The sequence below is a fragment of the Podarcis filfolensis genome, assembly GCF_964270895.1.
Source record: "Podarcis filfolensis genome assembly, chromosome: 7".
Taxonomy (NCBI): domain Eukaryota; kingdom Metazoa; phylum Chordata; class Lepidosauria; order Squamata; family Lacertidae; genus Podarcis; species Podarcis filfolensis.
Genome location: NC_139603.1, coordinates 2,483,222 through 2,500,075, shown reverse-complemented (window position 1 = coordinate 2,500,075; position 16,854 = coordinate 2,483,222). Strand labels below are relative to the sequence as shown.

General features: G+C 42.7%; 1 protein-coding gene across 6 annotated transcripts in view; it reads left to right on the top strand.

Moving 5' to 3' along the window:
* Nucleotides 1-9,133, top strand: part of CFAP61 (cilia and flagella associated protein 61) — a 126,215-nt gene extending 117,082 nt beyond the window's left edge. For all 6 annotated transcript variants that reach the window (XM_083624433.1, XM_083624431.1, XM_083624432.1 and 3 more), the window contains 2 exons: nucleotides 3,379-3,469; nucleotides 8,552-9,133. In XM_083624433.1, coding sequence (XP_083480559.1) covers nucleotides 3,379-3,469; nucleotides 8,552-8,752 — 292 coding nt within the window. In that variant the 3' untranslated portion in view covers nucleotides 8,753-9,133. The remainder of the gene's footprint in view (nucleotides 1-3,378; nucleotides 3,470-8,551) is intronic.
* The last annotated feature ends 7,721 nt before the right edge of the window (nucleotides 9,134-16,854 follow it).

The window sequence follows — 16,854 nt, the reverse complement described above, 5'->3', positions numbered from 1 at the left end:
TAGCTGTTAACTCTGTAATTAGTACTAACGATATAGAAAATGAGAAACGCTCATTGTACCAGAATTAATCGATCTTTTTTATTAATAACAATTTTTCTATCCTCAAAGCAAGTGCTTGCTAAACCATCGTTCAGTAATTGGAAGAATTCCTGAAGGCTGACACCCTCCGCCCTCTCCCTCTTTCTACATGTGCTCACATGCCTTCTTCCCTTTCTGTTCCATAATTTGGGATTAGTGTTTCTTGCTGCGGCATCTGAATCAGACAAGCTGTGTTGGTCAGCTGCCCTACTTTGCCTACAAACCAAAAGCTAAAAACTACTTCAAAGCTCACTTTCACTTGCTGGTTTGAAGGCAAGGTATAATTTGTAATAACCATAGTTTGCCCATTTATTACATCATACCACCCTACAGTTATCTCAAACTATGGAAGGCAGGGGGAAAGGGAGTGCACAAGTCTGAAGCATAAGGAAAAGGTAGTGCTGTACACAAACCAGCAAGCATGATCCCAGTTACTAAATTACGTCTTAGTAAATACTTCCTTTGGTGTGCAGAAAAAACAAGGAAGCATTTTGGATAGAATGAGAGGACTGACATCTATCTGGCAGGGAATTCACAGGGAGAAGAAGGCTGCAGTAGTCGAGCTGAGAGATGACCAGAGTATAAAGCAAAATTTTGGCCAAATACAATCTGGTCATTTTTCCAAAGTTGCGCAGGGGCAGTACTTTTTTTATAGAAAAATAGGTGCCGGTACTCACCATGAAGTTCTTACAGTAAGTGCCACACTTTTTAACAACAAAAAAGAGGCACTGTGTTAAGTTGTGGGTGAACATATCAGACAACACAGCAATTCTTCAAACAGCTCTTGTTTATTCACAGGCCAGGACAGAACTGAACTGAAGGGTTCAGTCAGCCTGCTTATATAGAGCACCAGTACAATGTAACTGTAACAATTTTCTAAAACTATCCAATCACTGAACATCACTTTTGATCCCTTATTTGCATAACTATCTACAGTATCCCCCTGCTGGCCCAGGGTGAGAACTTCAGTACATAACACACTGGTACTGCATACTCTTTGAGTACCCCTGAAAAAAAGCACTGCGTTAGGGGGAAATGAAATGTTTTGGCAATGTAGAAAGCAAATGAAAAGGAGCGTTAAAGCCAAGGCAATTGTTATAAAAAACAAAGTCAATACTTTTGTTACACAACCTCAAATCAAATCAGAGATCATCAGGTAGTTACTGTCCTCTGGCATCTAGTAAATGTGGATGGGTCCAGGAGTAAATCTGTTTCATGGCTTCTGAATATAAAAGGAAGAGGAATACTAGCTCAACAAAATAGTCTGAAAATTGTATGTCTTTTATCCATGATTAAAATCCCATATTCTCCTCGAACCACTGTTGAATTGAGAGAGGCCTCATAGGTTTCTATTTTTCACCAGTTTGAAACTCTATCCCAATTTATTTCTGTTACTATTTCTTTATTGCATTTATATTTTCCTGCAATGAGCTCAAGGTGGCATAAACGTTTCCTCTCTTTCCTCATTTAATTTATACAACAACCCCGTGAAGTAGACTAGGCTGAGAGGCAGCAAGTGGCCCAGGTCACCTAGTGAGTTCCATGGCCCAGGACGGAATTGAACCCTGGTCCCACATTCAAATCACTGCGCCACACTGGCTCCAGCATTACACTACACCAACATATCGAGTCTCTCCTAGCCTACGGACTGGAAACCAGGGGTTGCATTTACTTTGGGTAAACTCATTGAGATTAATGAACCTAAATTAAAAGGGTAAAGGGACCCTGACCATTAGGTCCAGTCGCGAATGACTCTTGGATTGCGGCGGGTCAGCTCTGAGTAGGAAATAATGGATCAAACCTTCGGCCTGGTCTCCAGCTGAAGCTAATCCTCAACTGTATACAGAATTGTCTACACAGAAAGATGGGGCAGAAGCCTGCAAGACAAAGCCTCACTCCCACATCCCAGCATATGTAATATGTGCCCTTAAACTACACCTTGTTGAACTGTGTGATCTGATCCACACAACAGCTCTGCTCTTTTTCCTGGCCACTCCAGCTATGCTTGTTGCTAACAAATTATCTGAATTGTTTGCCTTGAACTAAAGCAAGGTGTCCAAGTTCTGTAAATTAGGGTTACTTTCAAAAAGTGAAAACCAGGACACCCTGAAAGTCGTTGACGAAGTGGCAACTTTGAAATCCTGGTAATGTGTGGCAGCCCTATGCAAGTGAAAGGGTAAAGGGACCCCTGACCATTAGGTCCAGTCGTGGCCGACTCTGGGGTTGCGGTGCTCATCTCGCTTTATTGGCTGAGGGAGCCAGCACACAGCTTCCGGGTCATGTGGCCAGCATGACTAAGCCGCTTCTGGCGAACCAGAGCAGCGCACGGAAACACCGTTTACCTTCCCGCCGGAGCGGTACCTATTTATCTACTTGCACTTTGACGTGCTTTCAAACTGCTAGGTGGGCAGGAGCAGGGACCGAGCAACGGGAGCTCACCCTGTCGAGGGGATTCGAACCAGCGACCTTCTGATCAGCAAGTCCTAGGCTCTGTGGTTTAACCCACAGCGCCACCCGCGTCCCTTGTATGCAAGTGTAGAGGCTGTGTAAATTGACCTTTGGAAATAACATTTACTTGTTACTAACTTAGTTGTCGTTACTTTATATTACAGCACCTAGTAGTTACTAAAATAGATAAGCTTATATTTTATATGCTTATACTTAAAAAAAAAATTCATATTTATCCCCTGCCCCTTAAGACCTGGGTGGCTTACATAAATATTTATTTGCCCAGAAAATAGGTTTTCATAGCTCTTATGTTGTTTATTGCAGGGAATATAAACACTGAGGATTTCCTTGTATGATAAATTCAATTTAGCTTCAGTGCACTAGTGCAAGGAACATATTGCAACACTGTTGTGTCCTGTTTTTCTGGCCTTTATTAATCCAGAAACCTTAATGATGAACAACACTTTGTGTCATTGTCTACACAAATGTAATTTGTTTATGCAGGAGTTCAGTTAATCCTGCCATCTGCTTTTCTCAAATGAGGACAGATAATAGAGACACAGTTCCTCACAGGTCTTCAGGCTTTTAAATTCTGATAAAATCAGGATTCTTCACTGGCTCTTGCCACAGCTCTGAATTAAGCCACTTTAAATGTAATTACTGAAGCTGGCTGTACATCAGGAACATCCATTAAAAGAATTGATTGACCATGTTGTTATGGGAGGCATTTTATGAACAAACTATCCTGATGGGTCCAGAACTGTAATTTATAAAAGCAAAAAGCAGGTAAATACTTTATTAGAGGCTAATGAAAGGCTTACTCGCTAACTAAATTTCTTCTTTTTTAACTAGCTACTTGAAGGAACCTTGGGCTTTGACCATCTATCATGATCGCTTTATCGATCTGAAGAAGGAACTGCGCCAGATTCTAGTATCTGTCCAGGTAAAGAAAATGGCTACCAAATGCATTTTATCATGTGATCATTTTAAGATTTGGCTTTCATCTTCCCATTTGCTTTATTTTCCTCTTTATTACTTGTGAAAATCTAATGACCCACCACATTAATTTTGGACTCTAAGAAGAATACTGCACATTATTTACACCTGCTTTTAGAACAACTGTTATTGCTGGTACTTCTGCTTGGACCCATGACTCTGTTACATTCTCTACTATTTAATATCTGCCTGAATTTATCTAAGATTAACAACATAAAAGCAGAAGAAGAGCCCTGCTGGATCAGATCCAAGATCCATCCAGTCAGATATCTCTTTCCAGAGTAGCCACACACATACTTCTTCCAGGAACCCAGCAATGAGGGCATGAAAGCAACAGGAGGGGAATGGAGTGCAGAGGAATTAAGTTTTAAACTTTCCCCCCATATCATTTTCCCAATGAAAGTACCACTACCAGACCCAAATGCCTATTTCCCTCATTACTTTACCACATAGGCCCAGAATGTGCCTTCATGTTTTTGCTACTAAAAGATAACTGTTTCAGAGTGACTGTTTTCATTGGAGAAATGGCATTTGCACAAACTTTCTCCACACTCCATTTTCAATCCAGATCATGCACATGGCTGCTATCTGAAATAAATTTGGCCATCAAGGGGTGCCAAGTAGAGGGGTGGGAGGCCAGGACCTCAAAAAAAAATTCAGTGAAGTGGCTGGGCCCCCACAAAGTTCTCTGGCGGTGTGCCCCCTCAATTGCAGGAACAAGGGAGTGTGCATGGTGACCATGATATCTTGGGACAGTGAAATTGTGCATTCTATGAAGAATTGTTTTCTTTTTTTCTGAATCCACTATCAATCAACTTCATTGATGGACCCTAAGTTCACTTCTTTCAATCTACTTTATTCATACCAGGCATGGTTTTATAGGCTTCTGTCATGTCTCTCCTTCACTGCATTTCTTCTAAATTAGAAAGCCCAGAATGCAATTGTGCACCAACCCCATGACCTTTTTGATGGTCCTTTTCTGCCCCGTATCCTGGTCCATTTCAGTATCCTTTGGGGCAACCATAACTGTACACAAGTTAGATGTGTGAACTGGTCCCATTGAAAAACCTTTGTCCCAGGTGATGCAAGATTATATGAAGCTATTTTTGTGGTGTTTGATCTATAGTGGCTAATTCACATATGCAATCCTCCGTTGTGGCTGAAAACACCAAGTAGTCAGCATACCTGAGTGAACCAGCGCTAAGGAAAGCAGAATACAAAGGAGGCGTGAGAGAGTTAACAAATTCTGCAGAAGTGGTGAGAGTGCAGTAGTACAGGAAAGTTGAAGAGGGTTTTAAGGAGCAATGAATGGCTTGGTTACACATGATAGATGGGAAGATGAGGCTTTTCCAGGTATGAAGAGGAGCATAGCAGGGTGCATGATGGGGGAATAGGAAATGTTTCCAGTCATCTCAGTTTTGATATGTATGATGGCCTGCCCTCATCATTGAGCTGAATCAGACAGAATTTGCTCATAACAGAATACATGCGTGCACATCATGAGAAGTTGCTGGATATAGGTAGGACTTTTGTGAACACATTTTTATGCAGCTTGTTTCAACATTTTTCAAGGCTTCTTATGAGGCTATCATGTGAGAAGTCAATGGGCTTATTAAAGTTTGTATGCATAGCAAGTGTGCCCTCTATATTTAACACAACTTTATTTGCTTTTACTTGTGATACCCTTAACTGCAAAGCTAGCATGTTGGAGAGTTACCTGGGTCAAAACCTCCCTGAAATGCTAGCTGTGAATGTGCAGGAAGATTTTTAGGTAGATGAATACTAAACTATTTGATTCCTCACCTGCAGTCTGAAGTGCTGTAATCTAGGAAGGGCTTGTACAATGTGCTTCTTCTGCATGTTTGATTGATTCTCAGTGCTGGTTTGAAAAACACCATTCTGAATTCACTCTAACCATCGGTGATCTTGCAACTCCCTTATTAAGCATAAATAGTACATAAGGCCCAATAAGTAGAAGCTACATTATCTGTAGGACAACATGAATTTCAATGACCATACTCATTTTATATTAATTTTGTTTGATCCTCCAAATAATGTTACTTGAAGTCCATTCTGTTTAAACCAGTAATGGTATGGTTCTTCTATTTATTTCTCTATACCTTATCCTTCAAATCCTTATCGAGCCATGAGTTTATTCTGCACAAATGTCCACATTCATACTCACATAAATATATGTAGATGCTGACATGTTTAGACCTTATTTGCTGTTAATTTAATGATATTTAAATGTTTTAACTTTTTTTATTGATAATGTCAATATTTCTTGGAAACCGCTTACAGGTTTTACTACAAGCAAGCAGAATAGGAATCAAGTAGTATATGAATTTTGTTAAATAAATAAACATTTCCCTCCTCATTGCATCTGAATTATACCCCCCCCCCCAAAAAAAAACACCTTGCAGAGGTGCAGCATTTGCAATATGCCTATTTTAACTGGAAATACCCAGCTTTTCACTGAATTACATGGGGCCCAAGCAGTGATAGAAAGCCCAAGGCACTCAGGCAACCCCTCCCCACTGCTCAGCATGATCAAAGCTGCCCCATCCACCTTGCAGGGATACGTGTATTCAGGGCTACCAATTGAAATGAATATTGGGGGGAAGCCCCACCCTGCATAATCGGATCACATGACATGGCACGCTCATACCATTCGACTGGAAATGCTCATCAACTTGGGAGGGGCACCCCCCTCAAATATTTTATTGGGGGAGCAAAGGGCCCTTGGCCCCTAAGGGTTGGCTGCTATGCATGTGTCTATTCATGGCTAATCCTGAGCTTACTTCTTTTGTCCAGTTTGGAAGTTTGCTTTTTTGCAAAACCTTTTGTTTGTAGCCGATCCTTTAGCCAATTCACCTGCTTAGTGACAGTACATTTTATCCAATTTAATTAGGATATCATTTCATAGGTAATAGCCTAGTTCAAGGATGTCCAACAGGTCAATCGTGATCTACTTGTAGATCCCCGGGAGGTTTTGGTAGATCGCGATCAATTGCTGTGTCCCTTTCCTTAGCATTGGTAAAATAGAATCCAGTCCCACCCTCCATTGTTGCACGATCTGCAGAACGGAAGACGGAGTTTATTCAGTGAGGCTGTTTGTTTTGCCCAGCGATCTGTTGATGAGTGGCTGCCCCCCTTTCTCCCTAAAAATGGCCAACAGCTTAACCCTGAACTCCCCAAAAACAGGACTTTCTTTTTCCCTAAAAAAGCTGTTTGTTCTCACTCAGGACACCATATGACCCAAGTCCACCCCTGCCATATTCCATTTTACAGCCTTACATTTTCTTCTTGTAACATTTGTTCTGCAAATGTAAGAGTGAAGTGCATAGCTTTAAACTTTTGCTCATCAAACTCAGATGTAATTTTTTTACTTTCCTCACCCTAATTTCCTTCTAGACTCTTTTCAACACAGTCCTGTTCAACATCTGCTTTACTAAGGGAGTCATTAAGTATTTTTCCATATCCAAATAGTCTTTTATTTCCTTTCTGTTCTTGGTATTCAGTGGTCTCACTTGATCTCCTTGTCATCTTCTTAAAATCCCTTTGCCATTTGTCTTTATGTTCTGTGCAAGATTTAATGCCGCCTAACATTTAGCATTCCTGACTTTGCTAGTTTGCATGCTTCCCCATGTTAAGTGATGAGCATCTGTGATAAGACCTTTATGGTTAGATTCAGTAACTTGCTGTGAGAAACAATTCAGCACCTCACGAAATCAGGTGTAAAGGACCGTATCCAAATTGAACGATGGTGCTGGTTCTCCCCTAATACTGGAGCTTGGGACCCAGACCCAGCATTGGCTCAGTCAAGCACAGAATCTGCTGTGTGAGCCATTGCAGACAAGCTTCCTCTGCCCCCATCCATCCCTCCACTATTCAGAAGGTTTACATCTTTAGCATGATCCTAAGGCTGACCAGAATGAGCCCAGATGGGCTGTTTGCAGTTTTGTGCCCCAATTTTAGGACAGGCAATGGGATGTTAAGAGATTTGAATGGCAAATGAAGCAGAACCAGCCAGCCGCCAAACATAAGATGACACTTTGTGTCTGTGAAGTTGCTGAAGCCCCTTTAAATCAAACTACCCCACAAAGTGGTTTATCACTCACATGGGAGTCAGTGTGCTGATGATGTGAATCAAATGTACCTGACCACACAGATATACATTTTTTTCCTGAGCTGTGATTAGGTGAACAGTGTTCAAGGGACCCATTTTGAAGAAAGAACTCCAAGCATATCTTAAGGCATTTGTGCACTATCCCTGCCATGTATGGATGCTGTTAATGTGGGATACAGGTTGGAGGAGGAAACAAATGTGCAATTGGGGTGAGGGTGGTTCAGTAGTAGGATTTTGGTTTTGGTTTTTTGGTGCTTTACGAAGTAACATCAATACTTCCCAGTCCCAAAAGAATTCAAAATCTGTATTTTGTTAGAGTGGCAGGGAGAAAGGAGAAAGGTTTTGTGGATATTGGTTTCCCATTCACCTTATGAACTGATTTAAGTTTTGCATATCACAACACCTTTAGAATAAAATTGTTCTTTCAGATTGTTGGTTATGGTCTTCCACTGGTACCAGACCTCCTTAAACAGTCACCTTCCTTCTGCCTACCCTCTCTGTCATGGAAGTGAATAGGGCATGTACTACTAGAGCACTTTGGGAATCAGCCAGCCAGCCTGTCTGCTAGCTTTCCAGGGAATGCTGTGAGCAGCTGCCTCTCTGTATTAGCTCCCAGGGCCTTGGGGATAAGAGAAGGTGAAAGGGAGGCTTAACAGATAGCCTCTGGCTAAAGACACAAAGCAATAAATCCCAGTTTGACTTTGCCTTAGATTTGAATCCTCTTTCTGGTGCAGCTTTCTGCCCATTGCATGTGCACAATTTATTTATTTGGGGCTTCTTCTGAAATCCTTTGTGCATTAGTTTTACTAATATGGCAGAAGAAGGTGACACCACTGCAGGCACTTTAATCAAGTTCATGATTATCTTCACACTTTTTCTTTTGTCATTTATTGCTTACAGGAAGAAGGTGTTCCTTCACTTCAAGAACTTGTTCGCCAAGTTGTGGACGGTGAACTTGCATTAATGGAGAGACCAAAGACATATCTCAAACGGTTCTATAAGCAAAGTGTCCACAAGGAACTGCTGGAGAAAAGCATTCTCAATTATCTAGACTATAACAATTATCACCTGCCAATGTTTGCCTGGCCAGGGATAGTTTAGGTGTGGCTGGATAAGTATGGCCTTTCTTACTTTAAATTATATGAGGGTCTTAACAAAAATTTGGGGGATGGGTGGGTTGTATGTCATTTTGTTCAAACTCTTCATGACTGTCCTGTGCGCAAAATGAAATCTGTCTTATTTAAAAAGCCCACCAGGTGGAGCATAATCCTGATTTTGTTGTTTTGCAAGACTGAATTAAAAATAAAATAAATAAGTCATGCAGTTACGTGATTATAGAGCGCAATTCTTACATATTACAAGTCAAGTAACCATTAAATAGATATTTGTAAAAGTCCTCTTTATCTGATGTGAAAACCTTCAACACCAACAACAGTTTCTCTTCATTATTATTAAAGTAACTCCATTTCATAGCACTGACTCGGCTCGAGAGTTTTGCTGCCTTTAAACCCTGTAGTCGTTTGGGCTCCTCTATGCTGGAGTCTCCTTCCCAAGCAGAACCTGACAGATGGCTGGTAAGATTTGCATATTGCATTTTAGCTTTTTAATTGTTCATTCCAAATGCGAACTTTGTATCTTTCTGTTTTCCTGGACAGAAGGTACATTGTAGTGGGAGGGAGGTCAATTCTCTAATGTGCTGGCTAGTGACCCAGCAGCTGCGGGGTTAACTTCCTTTCCAAAGGCATCTCAGCAACCCCTTGACCAATTGCAGCTTGGCCTGCTAGAATTGTTTGTTACTGGTCCAGCCAATAAGAAAGAAAAATCAGCCAAGGTGGGAAAGTAAAGTAAATAAAGCAAGTTGTTGAATGAAATATGGAGAATTTCCATCTGTGCCTAGTGGTGAAAAGGAGCAGGTAGTCAGATCAGCACTGGCATATGATGTGATAAAGGGACATCATGATGGAGTAAAGGCTTTTTAAAGGGTATATTTTGTAATATATTATTATTTTGTATCTGTTTCATTAAAGAGGTGTGGCCAAAGATAGGAAGGATTATGCTTAATAGGAGTTGTCAAAGGAGGAGAACAGGTTGGGGCTTTAAGGCAAAGCGTGTCAGTACCACCTGCAAAGACCTTTAAACTATTTCCACTGAGCTCTGTTCTGCCAAGGAGGGTCTACAAAATCAGGAAACTAACAGTGCAATCCTATGCATGTCAACCCAGACAGAGGCTGCATTGGGTTCAGGTGGGCTTATTCCTAAGTAAAAGGCTATAGGATTGTAGTCTTATCTAGGCTTTTGCCACCTCATTCCTCTTGGTTCTCATGCATGGTACTTTTTACTGTGCCAGAAGACTAACCAAAGTGAAGGAGAAAATACCACCAGCAGTATGGCTTTGAGTTACACAAAAAGCTTTTTTGAAGGCAATGTTCAGAGCAAAAATTACCAATAAAGGAGGTTACATTTGGACCTCATTAGTCAAGTTGCCTGGTTCTCCCTAAGAACAGGCTAGGACAGCAGTCCAGCCTTCCTTGGGTGAACACCCAGTTGCACCACTCAAATGTGCCATGTACTTAAAATCAAGCTTTTTAAAAAACTTACATAAATTAATTCTTCTGAATTTGCATCTAAATCTGTATTCAATAAAATTGTGTCCATGATTCTGTCTGCATGGGATCACTAACACTACAAACCTATAAGGAAGGTTGTTGAATGTATGTAGGTTACATAACGAATGGTGGCCTAGTGCTGTTAGCATGGCTCCAAATGCATTCAAGTTGGGCTCAAGCAACATTACTCCAGGGTGTTCTGTGTTTTCTACAAAGGTACCTTCATGGCCTGGATTAATGAAAATGCAAAGTTATAAATACTGATTTTCGGCCCAATGTAGTTTACAAGAAAAGTAAATACTGCAAAACCAGTTTAAGCATAACAAAATTAAAACACAGCATTAAGAAACCAAGAACAGCCAATTCAATCTCATTTTTTAAAAAAAAAACCACACACACACATTAAAATTCAAGCAGAATTAAAATGCTTTTCACTGCCAGTTTAAAGTCCTGACCCTAAGCAGTTTGGGACTTTATAGGTAAGCACCAGCAACTCGAGTTGTAAACAAATAGGAAAACATATACCAATCTGCAGAACTAGCACATTTACAAATGCTATATAATGTTCATTGTGCAACTGTAAGGAACGGATCTTTCACTGTGGCAGCATCTACACTCTGGAACAACCTGCCCATTGACATTAGACATTTGCCTTTGTCATACTGTTTCAGATGCCTACTTAAAAATGTATTTGTTTAAGCAAGCCTACCCAGATATGTCACACTTACATGTATGTTGATATGTATTTTATAATGGATATTCTTAACTGCTGGTTTTATTTAGACTTTTGAATCTTTAGTTAAACTTTTTTTTAACTTCCAGTTTTTACTGTTAATTTTTGTGGGAATGTTAAGGAAGGTAGGAGAGGATATTGTTTTGATATTATCCCTCCTCACTCACGCTAGTGAGTGAACAGCAGAGCACATTTCATTTGCAACTTATTGGAAGCAAGTTGATGATTCGTTAGAATCCTTTAATTAAGCTATCCAGTGTGGCTTGTTCCTGGTACGTTTCCCCTTTATTTCCCTCTTAAAATAATAACAACACAACACAGTTTTCTTTAAAAGTAAGAGCAAAGTTTTACTCACATTCAGTTCACAGCAGTAATCTGAAGGCAGGCTTTATCTTGTGGTTGCAGTGAAAAGAAGTCTGAGCTACACCTCAGACTTTCTGCTTGTGGGCTCCATCCTGTGTGAAGCTATGTTGAGCCATGCGCTGGCTAAGAGCCAGGAGAGCGAGAGTCCAAGAGTAAGAGTAAAAGAGTAAGAGTCCAAGAGAGAGATGGTTGTGTGGCCAGCCCTTTTATCTGGTCAGCTGGGGTCACACACAGGGGGAAGAAGCTCCAGAGAGCCACATTCCCCTGTGTGTCCATTCTAGGCGACAGGAAAATGTTGTACTTGATTGTTCTAGTAATAATACTTCCCACAATTTTAACAGACATTTTACGTAAACTGCTTAAAGGATTTTACCATTTAGCAGGATACAAATTCTGATAACGAAGCAACCTGGCTGTCACATTTTGCACCAGCTGAAGTTTCCAAATACTCTTCAGAAGGGAAGCTCCGTATAGAGTGTGCTACAGAAATCTTGCTGGGAAATGACCAAGGTGTGCACAGTGGCCAGATCTACTTTTTCTAATAAGCTCAGCTTCCTATACCAGCGAGGCCTAAGCAGTTCTGGCCACAGCAGTGTGGGAATGTTCAGGGAGACAGGAGAGGATATATTGTTTATTAATATCCTTCCTAACTTGTGCTAGCAAGTTCTATAACTTAGCAGAGTTTTACATTCTCCTTTTAAACGCACAACAGGTAGCTGGTTGCAGGCTGTTTAAGCCTCTAAATAGTAAAGGTAAAGAGACCCCTGACCGTTAGGTCCAGTTGCGGACGATTCCGGGGTTGCGGCGCTCATCTCACTTTATTGGCCAAGGGAGCCGGCGTACAGCTTCCGGGTCATGTGGCCAGCATGACTGAGCTGCTTCTGGTGAAACCAGCGCAGTGCACGGAAACGCCGTTTACCTTCCCGCCGGAGTGGTACCTATTTATCTACTTGCACTTTGACGTGCTTTCAAACTGCTAGGTGGGCAGGAGCAGGGACCGAGCAACAGGAGCTCACCCCATCGCAGGGATTTGAACCACTGACCTTCTGATTGACAAGCCCACGGCTCTGTGGTTTAGACCACAACGCCATCCTGGTAAGTTCCCTTATATCCCTCTTAAAAGAATAAGCATGCCACAATCTTGTTTAAAGAGTATAAAAGTAGTTTACTCACATTCTGTTCACAGCTGGATCCCAGAAGGCAGACTTAGTTACAAATATGTACATATGGATCTACCCCACATGGGGGGATAAGCCCAGTAACTGCAGACTAGCAATCACTGCAGCTCACATGACAAAAGGAAGATGGAGAAGAAGGGAGGAGGGCTGGGTGCTTTGTGTTTTTGCTACCTGCACAGGTAAGGTCATGCCCACCTCTAGTCACATGCAAGAGGAAGTATGTCCCAGTCCAGGAGGAAACAGGAAGTTCCGACTGGCCGGACCAAACATCCCCTTGCATGTCCACTCTAGCAAAACAAGGAATGTTGTATGTGACTGCTACTTATGTATCACATCACATCACACAAGCAGCCATCTGCTTAGCAGAGTCTAGAGTCTCAGGCTAGGGTAGAAGAGATGCCTGGGCAATACAGAAACTCTGCGTACAAAGCCTGTGCTCTGCTGTGATCCTGCCCCATGAACTGGTATTACAGGGGCAGAGAGAATCTCTTGCAACTGCCCCTTATATGACAGCTTTTTCCAATGTAACCAGGGAGGGCAGATTTGGCTATATTTGGTGGGAGTAGGGCTGGGACTTGTGGGTTTCGTTGAGGCAGTGATTCTAAAACTTTTCTCTGGGCCACACTTTCAGAATAAACTCTTGCTCTTGCCACACCAAATTGTTTATTGGTAATAAATACATTGGAAACAAAAAGAAAGTGCTTGATTTATAATACAGAACACATCTACTTTATAATACGATCGTGGGACATCCAGAAAGTATAAAACAATGCAGCTACATAAGAACACGAATCATTCCCAAACTACAAGTTGTGAACAAGTCTTCTCCAGCACAAAAATTTCTTTGATTGTCCTTGAATCTTCTTGCCACACTTTGCCATCTTCTCCTACCGCACCAGTGTGGTGCCTAGACCCAGTGGAGGATCAGGTTGTGATAATCAGCGCCTCAACAGCCATCTCTCCTTGCTTCCCTGCTGCCTCCGGGCGGCCTTCTTTCCACTACCAGCAGCGCAAGGAATCCCAAGGAGCGCCCGCGTGCAGCAAACTCCCTGCAATCTCTCGCTTGGCTTGCAGCAACCTCTCTCCCCGCCGGGCAGCTGCCTCGGCAAGGCGGAAGCGAAGCTCTCCTTGCAACCCGCGCGGGGCTCCGCTCCAGCTTGCCGGCTCCGGCAACGCGACCTCGAGGGATGGATGGGGGGGGCGCTGCTGGGGGGGTTTATGTTGGTTTGTTTGTTTGTTTGGCCAAGGCTGCAGGCTGTTGACACGCTTTTCGCTTTCCTTCCTGCTGCTGTTTTAAAATAACAAATACAAAATTCTTCTCGGGACAAGGCGGGCTCCGAAGCGGAGGCCCCGGCCTGCCAATATTCCGACGTGCGAGAAAGAGAGGGCGGCTCAGTCGTGTGCGGGAAGCGCCGGCTTGTTGTTCTGGCTGAGCGCGGCGATGATCGCTTCGCCCCGGAGGGAGGCGGCGGCGGCGGCGGCGGCGGGCAGCTGTATGCTAATAGCCGCGGAGCAACGGCCTCGCTCATTCAAGGGGGCGGCAGGCGAGGAGGCGCCCCCAGCGCGGCGCAAGGGCCGAGGGAAGGGACAAAGGGCCCCCGAGCAGGGCGAGGAGGGCCGCGGGGAGACGGGGGCTTCCCCCTGCCCTCGCCCCGGAACAGCCCCATCCTGGCCAGGCTTCCTCGGAAGGAAGCGCGGATCGTCCAGGCCACGATTTCCTGAGGTTTCTTCCAAGATCTCTTGCGCGGGAAGAGTTTGGGGGTCGGGTTGACACCCAAAAGCAGGTGGCCCAATCCAACAGGAAACTCTCCGGCAGCAACAATGTTCTCAAACATCCAGCTGTTGTTGGACTTCAACTCCCACCATCCCTATCTAGCAGGACCAATGGTCAGGGATGATGGGAGTTGTAGTCCAACAGCTGGAGCTCCAAGCTGGAGAAACCCGAGTGGGGATGGAAGGTGGCCCTCCTTCTGGATGGAACACCAGCCTGGTGCACTTTCATCCTCTCCCCTTGACATTGTGCATGGTGCTGCAGACAGGGAGCTTCCCTATGGCATACCTGGTTTTGGAAATGAATGGTATAATGCTAGAAACCTCACGGCCATTAGGGTGAAACAGGAGTGCTTTATTTTAAAGGAGAATATAGTGCTGGGCATAAGGAAGACCCAGCAGAATGGAGCTAACCAACAGATATAAACTATAGGAAGGGCAGAGAGGAGCTGAGGGGGTTGTTCCCTACAGGAAAGAGGGCATAAAGCAGGGGTAGGCAACCTAAGACCCGTGGGCCAGATGCAGCCCAATCGCCTTCTCAATCCGGCCCACGGGTGGTCCAGAATTCAGCGTGTTTTTACATGAGTAGAATGTGTCCTTTTATTTAAAATGCTTCTCTGGGTTATTTGTGGGGCATAGGAATTCGTTCATATTTTTTTTCCAAAATATAGTCCAGCCCACCACAAGGTCTGAGGGACAGTGGACCGGCCCATGGCTTAAAAAGGTTTAATGCCCTATCTCTGACATAAGGTCAGAGATAGGGCATTAAAAAAATGCAGACCCTGCCACAAAATTGCTGTAGGTGGCAGGAAATTGTTACTAAGTATTTAGGGTGAGCATTTCTCAAGAAGCTAAACAACTGCCACAGAACAATTGGACAACCCTGGTCTTAATCCTAAATGCCACCCGGGTTCTGGTGAGTTGCTAAGTGCTGTTGAACCAACTGCAAACAGTGGCCACAAGGTTATCCAATTAAACTGATATGCAGGTAGACAATCATGAATAAGGTCCAGTATAGTTACATTTTAACTTCAAAAGAGGAAAAAAAGTGGAATTGACCAAAAATAAAAAAATAAAAGGGAAGTTGAAAGGCAAAATTGAGTCAAATTATCAGAAATGCTTTTATTCAAAAGAACAATATTAGTGGATCAGCTAGACAGTATGGCACAGATCAGGAAAGATACCACTAAGTCCAAGAGGACACTGGTGTGATTAATAAGGAAAGTAAATGAAGGTTTTAGAGACACGAAGCTTTCCTTCAAAAATTGGAAGCTTTGCCCCTGTTAAAAGAACAGAAAATAACACACAATTTGACAAAAGAAAAGCAAGCAGCCCACAATAAGGGTTGCACAACATCTTTTGAAGGGGCACATTACTAAAAATGCAAAGATAAAGAACAAGTTTTTAAATACTGTATATTGGAAGCAGGAAACCAGCTTGGGAAGCTGGGTGACAAGGGAGTCAAATGTGTGCTGAAGGAGGAAAGGGAAACTGCAGAGAAGCTGAATTAATTCTTTGCCTCTGCCAGCGTCTCCACAGTGGAAGGTGTAGGGCAGATCCCTGTGCCTGAGCTAAATTTCAGAGAAAGGAAGTCTGAGGCACTGAGGCAAATGTCGGTGACAATAGACAAAGCTCTAGGCATTACTGACAAATTAAAAAAGAACAAATCACTGGCTTGAGATGGCTTCCACACATGTGAAATTGCTAATCATCTAACAAAAATGTTATAACTTGTCCCTAAGATCAGCTTCTGTACCTGAAGATTGCAAAGTGGCCAGTGAAACATAACATTTTTAAAAGGTATCTAGGAAGGAGGTTGCAAAATTACAAACCAGTAAGTTCTAGATGAATTGTTGGAAAGTCTTATTAAAGATCAAATTACTGAGCATATAGAACAGCATGTTCTCCTGAAAAAGAATAAGCATACTTTCTGCAAATGTAATTTGAGTTTCGCTAACATTTTATAGTTTGTTGATAGTGTAAAGGAGCGTGTCAACAGAGATGTTCCAGCCGACATTTGCTTGGACTTACAAAAAGCCTTGAAATCCTGACCAGAAACTAGAAACCACTGAACAAATTAGACATGGCATAAGAGAACAGAGCCTCTTTGGGCTTGGTATATGGTTAAAGAAGAGGAAGTAGAACAGAAATAAATTGATAGCTCACTTTAGGGAAGTATTGGGACTAGAACTTTTTAACTTTTTCATATTTGATGTGGATTTAGGGGTGCATACAGATGTAGCCAAGTTTAGTTATGACACCAAAATATTCAGGCTAGTAAAAGCTGGGGAAATGGACATTAAAATGTCAACTGTGGATTAATGTAAGTGTAAAGTGATGCATACTGAGGCGGAAAAAAATGCTGAACCCCAATGGGGTCTGAGCTGGTGATTGTCCAGGAATGGGACTGACAAAAAAAAAGGTGAATTCTGTACTAGGGATATAAGGGACATATAAGGGAATGGGGGTGGGAGTGGGGGGTGGATGCCAGTATCCTGTTGTTATACAAATCAGTGGTGCAACTGCGCTTGGATTACTGTGCAGGGTCTTCAT